At 46.7% G+C, this 8,159-nt stretch overlaps 1 protein-coding gene across 1 annotated transcript in view; it reads left to right on the top strand.

Annotated features, from left to right (window-relative positions):
• The window catches only part of LOC109383180 (zinc finger protein 516-like), a 30,478-nt gene extending 22,603 nt beyond the window's left edge, over nucleotides 1–7,875 (top strand). Inside the window, exon 5 of the mRNA XM_019643345.1 lies at nucleotides 3,780–7,875. Coding sequence (XP_019498890.1) covers nucleotides 3,780–3,839 — 60 coding nt within the window. The 3' untranslated portion in view covers nucleotides 3,840–7,875. The remainder of the gene's footprint in view (nucleotides 1–3,779) is intronic.
• Nucleotides 7,876–8,159: the final 284 nt, after the last annotated feature.

Here is an 8,159-nt window from a genome sequence, read left to right on the forward strand (position 1 = left end):
GTAATACACCCTATGCCTCAGTGAGGCAGTTCTGCAGGCTTGAGGTCCATGTCCACACACAGACATTGCTTTAAGTCAGGTAGGTCAGGCTGAACAGGAACTTTGAGGAGAAATGAAATAAATTTTTTTGGATGTGTTTTGGGTAGTCTCGTTTCTGTACAGACTGGTCAAGCCTCTTCTATGTTACAAACACACACTTATGTAGGAGATCCCAGAAGCAGTCATTTCTTCAAAGCACATGCCTCCAATAGGCCTTGAGGAAGGGGAACGGAGACGAGAGTTAGTGGATTGAGTGTAGTGTTTCCGATGGGCAGTTCCTGGTCACACTATCTGTGCTTTCAGTGGCTCCTTCTTTTGTATTTATGCTGAAAGAGCTTGAGCCGTCTTTACGACTGAAACATCCACAGTTGTAGGGATAATTCTTCCAACTCTTGGGAATAAAGGCTCTCATTGTGTGTTAGGAAGGTAATTCTGATCGTGGGGCAGCTAAGTCTCCACGCAGAATTCTGCACACCAGGGGGAGTTCATGCATATCGTCATTGTCACGATGCTTTGTCATATATTTAGTGCGATTGGGTAAATGTTTACTTTCTAGTAATCACCAATGTTCATCATTAGAAAGAACAGGTTTTTGGGTTTTTTTTTAGCTGAGCCAGCTCAGCTCAGCTCAGGCCGGGTATCGAACCGCTGTTGCTCAGAGCTCACACTCTTGAGTGAGCTCTTAACCAACTGAGCCACTCGGTAGGCCCTGAAAGAACAGTTTTTGAAAATAATGCGCTGAAATATGGGTATCACTGTCCTCGGGTTAGAAAGAAAAAATTGGGAGGATCTTTTCAGTGTTGTGGAGAAATTGTTTTTCCATTATATGGTTGTTGAACATTAGATGATGTATTACAGAATTGTACACTTGAAACCTATGTAACTTTACTAACCATTGTCACCCCAATAAACTTTAATAAAAAAAGAAAAAGTTTAAAACCAAGTAAAATGAACCCTCTCTTCCCCCCAAACCTCCTGGTTTTGGGATTTAAAAGACCAGACCGACTTTGGCTAAAATATGAAAACTGGTGTTTTGATTCATTTAGATTCCTTGCAAAAATTTAAAGACTATGATTAATCATTTATTTCTTATTATTCTAAATGTTATTTTAGAACAGTTAAACTGGAGAAATAATTGCATTAATCAAAATAACAGGAAATGAGAAAACGAATGGCAACCTAATTTGTCTCGTTGTTAGCTGGGGGTGTTACAGTGCCGACGATGGGGGAATCGCATCGGTCGGTGTATTTGGACAAACACATAATCTCTGTTCAGAACCTTCTAGGTTCTCAGCATCGCAGATCAGATTTCAAAATTCAGCTCATTTGTCTCCTAAAACCAAACATCTGAAAACACATCACCCATTTTTCTCTAAAAACACATCACCCATTTTTCTCTAAGTATAACGTACTACCGAAATTCATGACTATCACTAGTGATTTATCAGCAACGATCCACATTAACGTGCGCCCTGACTGCTGTGGCTTGTCGGGTCAAGGCCGTGGTCAGCAGGTGTGCTGTGTGGCGTCACTAAGCGATTAGCATCGCCCCACGTGTGCCTGATGCGAGAGCCTTGCTCCATAGACTGACCACCCCCTGGGGCTGCGGGGTCCCTGTGTGTCCCAGGGGGCAGGTTTCTCTTGTGTATATGCCATCGACCCCCACACATGAGCACCAACAGATTCCTTCCCCTTATGAAGACAGAAGCGGGAAGGGCAGACCTTGTAAAGCTCCAGAAGTCAATATCCACCCTTACGACATTCAAATACCTGAGAGAAGGTTTCTTTCCGCATTACTGAAAAGCCCACACTTCACACACCTGCAAAAAAGAGAAGCCACATTTTCTAAAAGCAGTCTTCTCATTTTATGATGACTCCTCCTTTGTAGGAGGAGAACAACAGCGTGTGTGTCTCCTAAATATCACGTCTCCACTTAATTTACCTGTTCCTGTGACTCCTCGGCTCCACAGCTGCGCTTCCCCCTTGCCTCATTTCTCAGGTCCATGTCATTCCTTTCTTACTGACCCTGTAGGGCTGCCGTGTCCAGCAGTGGAATGCTGGTCACAGTGGATAGAGTGAGAATGACCCTCTTCAAAAATGAGATGCTGTTTGAACACAACCCTTCAGTTATAAGGAGAAAGTAGGCACCTGAGCGGCTAGATTTAACAGCCTTGTTATTCAGGTTATCCAGATGTTCTAGCCCTTCTAAAATAAGTGTTTCTACAAGTTTTTGAGTCCTGCAGTTGAAAATGTCAGTCCTCTGTGGAGGGCATCCTCTTCCTCTTAGCTCTCTCATGGTCTGCTTTACTTGGCCAAGTGCAGGTGTGTGTTTCCTGGTCCACGGGCAGAGAAGCCCAGGTGATACCTGGGGGATGTAATCGTGTTGTGTATATGAAATCTAGACACACAACAACATGTGGTCATACACATCATCTGCACACTTCATAGTAGCACCGGGCCGCCTGCTTGCTACGGACCGCTACTTCCTGGAGCCTGCCAAGGCCAGCCACCTAACAACTAACAATAACTCCTGTAAACCAAAGACTGGTTCCCTTCCTTGATTGTATCTAGAACCGGTTCTCAGAGAGCCCTGTTCCCATCCTCCACGGCCTGACATCACTGTGCAAAAACGGACAGCCCCTGTCTCAGTTTACTGCAGTTCACCATCTGTGTAAGGAAGTTTTAGCCCATCTCTCATGCGGTTACTGCCTCCTGCATGTCATATAAACTGCTGCCTGTACCACTGTGCCCATCCCCAGCCCCCAAAGAATTTTGTGGACTGTCATTCGGAGGGCCACTGGATGGCCGCTGGTAGGTCTGGTAGCTGTCATGGCTAATTTTAAATAGGAATTTTCTGAAACTATTAATGAAAGCAAAGCACATAATTTGTTCTATCCACCAGCCCCCCGGCCCCCCTATCTGGGGTTCGTAAAGGCATGGCTAGAAACCAGCAAGAATTTTCCATGGAGGCGCTATTTTACGTGTGCGTGTTAATTTTGAGTGGTCGGTCTCATTTCATCAAGACCTCAGCTGAAGGTTAATGCAGTTAAGTAAGATTAATCTCGCCTGTTGTTTTGTCCTCGGACTGTAAACTCCGTTGTTCAAACAGCGATGCTTCAAATGTCATTTGCGAGCGTTCTCTAAAAGCTGCGGCTCACGTTGATTTTCATTCTTATCCTGCTGCTCGCTTGCCTTCGGAACGCCCCGTCTGTTCCCCCAACATGGTGATTAGTTTTGCAAACTGGAGAGCTCTCGCTCAGGCTCTGACAGACTGACTCTGTGAGAGCTGCACTTTCCCTTGTTTCACCCCCAAATTCAGCCTTGCTCTGGCATTGTCATCCACGTACAATCCCGCTTTGTAGTAGTTTTGCTTTCTGGAACCCCCCTCCCCCCCCAACCCGCGTTGCCATCTCTTGATCTTTTTCTCCAGAGCTGGTTCAGACACGAATTTGCCGTTCTTATACGTTAGGGCACTGTGAGAGGAGCCTGACGTTCCTCTGAATAAGGGAGGCGGTTGTGGAAAAGCTGCTTGGGGAGGCCGGGAGGCACGTTAGCAATGCCTTAGGCTCGTGTACAGTGAGTTACAGTGAAAGTCAGGCGTCTTCGCTGGCCTGACGAGGTTGCACCGTGAAGGTCATTGTTTGTGTTCTTGGGTGTTGATGAGAAAATTAATAGGAAAAATACACTTGGAAACCAAACGGCAGAAATGAGCTGTTTTGTTGTCTTCTTTTCTCATCCAGGGGAGAGACCATGCTAACACAGATACCGTGCAGACAGTGCCTCTCAGAAAGGGAACCTAGAGACCCGTTACCAGCGCACCCTGTGCCCTGTGACAGCCGCTAGCAGCCCCTCATGGATGTCCCAGCCGTGACCCTGCCCGCCCGGTGGAGCCAGCTGGAGCACCCCGACCCGACACGTCCAGGCCCGGAGCCGCCGTGCAGGCATGGAGCGAGTGTGACGGGCCCGGCCTCTTCTCGAACGTTTAGAAATAAATGAAGATGCTATGCTCTAGAATTTCATGTAGATACTCTGTATGCATTTATGTGCTCGTCACCCAGAGTCCCGTATTTCCTCCTAATAAACAGTGGTGTTGGCAGGCGCGGCAGCAGTCCCAGCCATCTGTGTTGTTGAAGACGAGTTGGAGACACTGGAAAAGATTCTTGTGTGGACTGGACAGAGTGCAGCTGCTCAGCACGGTGACAGAAGCCGCCGCCACCGGGCCGCAGGACTGTCCTGGTGGCGCCCGGCCTGGCCAGTGCTATTGCTCCGGCCCCTCCTGTCTCAGTGGGCGTGTCCGTGGAGAAAGGAAGACAGGAAGAAGCTGGCTCAGGTGCTGTGCAAACCAGGCTTGGTGCGGTAGGGCCGGTGACAGATCCTAACCCGTCCATGGTTCGTGGCGTCCCCGTCCCCTTGGGGGCCCTCCGCGCTCCCTGCGTGCGCCATCCATCCTTGGCACCGTGTGCCCCGTGGATCAGCAGAGGCAGCTCGGCTGCGGGAGTCTTGTGCTGGGCTTGGGAAGAGAGCTAGTGGAACGCTAAGAAACGCAGGCTTCTGTTTATTCTCAGGACCTTTTGTAACAGGGCTCCATCCTGCAAACTGCTCACAAAGGAAGACTGCCTGTCGCAACGTCGCCTGGCCGCTGTGCCCTCCCAGGCTGGCCCTGTGTCAGTCACGGCAGCAGAATCCCTGGGCGGGTTTGGGGACCCCTGATCACCAGGGTGCTGGGGCTCTGGAACCTTCTGCCCTCCTCCCCTCTCTCCCTGCACCACCCCAGCAAGCAGGTGTGTTTCCTCCGTGGGCCTGGCGCCCTCCACTGGACAAACACCTTTGTTCCCAGAGCGTGGAGGTCCCCAGGCCCCTGGGTGTGGGTGGTTCTATATACCTCTTCCTCAGTCACACAAATGCAAGCTTTTGTGGTGGGGGTTAAAGCCCGGAGCAAAGGATCTTAAGCCTTGCAGTGTACGCAGTGAAAATTGTATTCCACAGATATAAATATTTTCTTTTCCCAGTACCGTGACACTATGTGTGATGGTAATATTTCTGAGAGTTTCAGATTTTTGCACATATGATTTTATGCATTATCAAAAGTTACTGCTGCCTTGAATGAAAACGTTCTGTGAAATTTTTTGCAAGAGCTTTACTAGGTTTTTTTTAATTGTGAAATTTTGTAAAGGCAGGAAATGGATTAAAAGGAGCATGCTAAATATATTTTTCAAGAAAGCAATAATTTTACATGTACAGAAATTATCCTAACCTTTAATACTGGTGAGAGCAACAGTTTACTTAATGCAGTAATGGATTAGCGCAGGTTTTGTAGGAAATGGGCTTCTGATACAAAGACGTGTTTAAACACACACACACACACACACACACACACACCCTACAGTGTGGTTCTCTTGTTCTAATGATTTGTTGAATTATTATATTATTGTTGTTGATATTAGTTAATGTTTGGTTCTGGATTCTCCTTGTTACTGAGTTTAAATTACTTGATGGTTCAGGTTACTTTGCAACACTTGCAAACAATGCAAAGTAACTGGCTAGCTTATGTATACACATATACGCATATACACACATGTACGTATCACACCTACGTATATACACATATATATGTGTGTGTATAGCTCTAACGTTTTTACTTGTTTTTTCCTGATATCCTTACGTCAGATATGCGCCAGAGTGACCTGTCCTGTTGGCGTAATTAGGACTTGTCCCCTACAGATACTGTCGAGCGACTGTAATTGACTTCTGTTAAGTGCTTCTGAGCAAAGTTGCAGATACATTCCTCTGTCCACCTGAGAAATCCAAATGCCTTTCTGTTGACTTATGTTTGCTCAGTTTGATAGTTTGCCCTCTCCACCCCCCAGTGATGATTTCTGCATTTTCTGGCTTTTAGTTTCTTGGCTGAAAGTGAGCGGTGACCATTTAGGAGCACACAGGGGCTAGTGATTTAAGTCCCGTCTGTTTCTCTGTGTTTTAGTTATTAAAAGGAATTCTGTACCCAAAGTGACACGGCAGTGGCGTGTCCGTTCTTCCTGTTCCGGAAGTGGCCCGCAGAGCTGGGAGGCTCCTCTCCTGGGCGCCTGGTGGAGTTTCCAGCGCCCCGCTGGTAGAGGTGCGACCCAGTCAGTTTAAATGACCGAGAACTGCCGAGAGTGCAGGAACCAGGCATTTCCTTACTTAAACAGACGGGAGGGGACCCTCCCAGGACGCCCCCCTCCAAGACAGGGCTTTTTTGGGCCTGACTGTGGTTCCTTCCTGCCCCTGATCATCAGTATTGTATTGGTTTGTTAACGCGTTTATGTCAGTTCGACCATAGTATTTAATAGGATTTGTGTGTCCTTATTTATTTAGCAATATGTTTTGATTTGCTTTTTTTCAAATGATGATTTCCGCATGATCTCTCCTGTAAGTCACCTTCTGACTGTTACAGACTTCCTACTACCTCTAGCAATCTGCTGTCTCCTTGATTCTTAACAGGATTTTTACAGTGCTGGCGTCTAATGTAACTTAGACAATAAAGGGTTTGGTTGTCTCCACTGCAGCTCCTCCGTGTACCGCCCCCGCCCGCCTGCGCTGGCTTAGGCTCCTGCTGGGTGGCTGTCCTTGCCCTGTCTCCCCCGGCTCACGTCTCCTACTCATCGCGGAATTCAAGTAATGCACAAATAATGAGCTTGTAGAACTCTTTCAGGTTATTCACTCATATTCCTTAATTTGAAGAATGAACATTCAGTTTCTCTGAAAAATCCTCTGTTAGGCATCTTCTCTGGGAAATCATCCGCTGTCCTGTCACTCTTCTGCCTGGGAGGTCTTATGGCAATCGTGGATGGATAAGTTTCACCGTGGTCAAAAGAATACTGATTTTCAAGCCAAAAGGATTTTGCCTTTTTGGTTTTGAAAAGTATTAAATGCTTTAAGAGGTTCCCCCTAATAGTTATTTATTTTTTAAACCAAGGAAGACACTGGTTTCCTGAAAAGAAGGTTTTCATGGAAATTGCACTGCGAATGACATATGGCCACTTGGGATGATAAAGGAAGAGTGACTTTGCTGAGTATGTCAAGCGAGAGTCGAGCTCACATCTGGTCGCTCTGCCACGGGCTCTGTGACATTCTAGAAACATCTCCGTAAAGGCACATGCACAGGTAGGCTGGGGACTCAGCGCTCCGGCGAGGTGGACCATGGATGCAGCATTTGCCAGGATTTGCCTCCCCAGGGTGCAGGCCCGGGCCGCCGCACGTTCTTTCCACCGAGAGAAAGTGCCGCTCAGAGGACCAGTGTCTTCTGTCACAGAGAGTGACAGCGGTTCTTGGTCTGTGCCGGGAGGACAGTACACATCCCGGACTGTCATGGCCACATTCTCTTCACCCACATTCCTTCTTGAAAACAAGACGAGTTACCACCCCTGAAACCCAAAAGTTTTCAGAAATATACACCAAGGCGGACCGCGTTTGTACAGCTGTTCCCTTCCTCTCTGGGGTCGTCTCTGTGTCTGAAGTGCATGTGCTGCTTTTGGCTTTCCCGAGTGCTCATCGCAGAACAGTCTACTTACTGAGCAAAGACAGAAAAGCAGCGACAGGCCAGGGCTCCAAGCATCGTGTGCACGCAGCGTCGCTGCGATGACGGGGGGGGTATTCATTCTTCATCCATTTTGCTGATTATACTTTGAGGCAGTAAAATGCAAAAGACCATAGAATTTGTATTTCTTTTTTAAATACAATTTATAACATTATATTTTGTACTCTTTATATTAGAATTTGTAACTAGATTGATGTATTTAACTCTATTTCTGAAAAAAGAATTCAATGTTTCAGTTGTGTGATAAAATATTTAGATAAAACATATTCTATTGGAATTTGAAATCAATAAAAACATCTTGGAGTTCTTGAGATTTGTAAGACCTTTTTCCCCTACTTCGGGAGGTGGCTGAAATCCTCTGACTGCCTGTCTTCATCTGTGGTTTTTTATTCTTGTTGACTGAACACAAACCGAAGTGTAGTGCTCTTTATTTATTTAAGCGGAAGAGTTTTTAGGATGATTCACAAGATAGTTCATCTAAAAAGATGCCAAGATGGCCAGAGTGTTCCCTCCCCCCCCCAAATCGTTTGTGGACTCCAGGATA

This window comes from Hipposideros armiger, unplaced genomic scaffold (assembly GCF_001890085.2).
Source record: "Hipposideros armiger isolate ML-2016 unplaced genomic scaffold, ASM189008v1 scaffold_77, whole genome shotgun sequence".
Classification (NCBI taxonomy): Eukaryota; Metazoa; Chordata; class Mammalia; order Chiroptera; family Hipposideridae; genus Hipposideros; species Hipposideros armiger.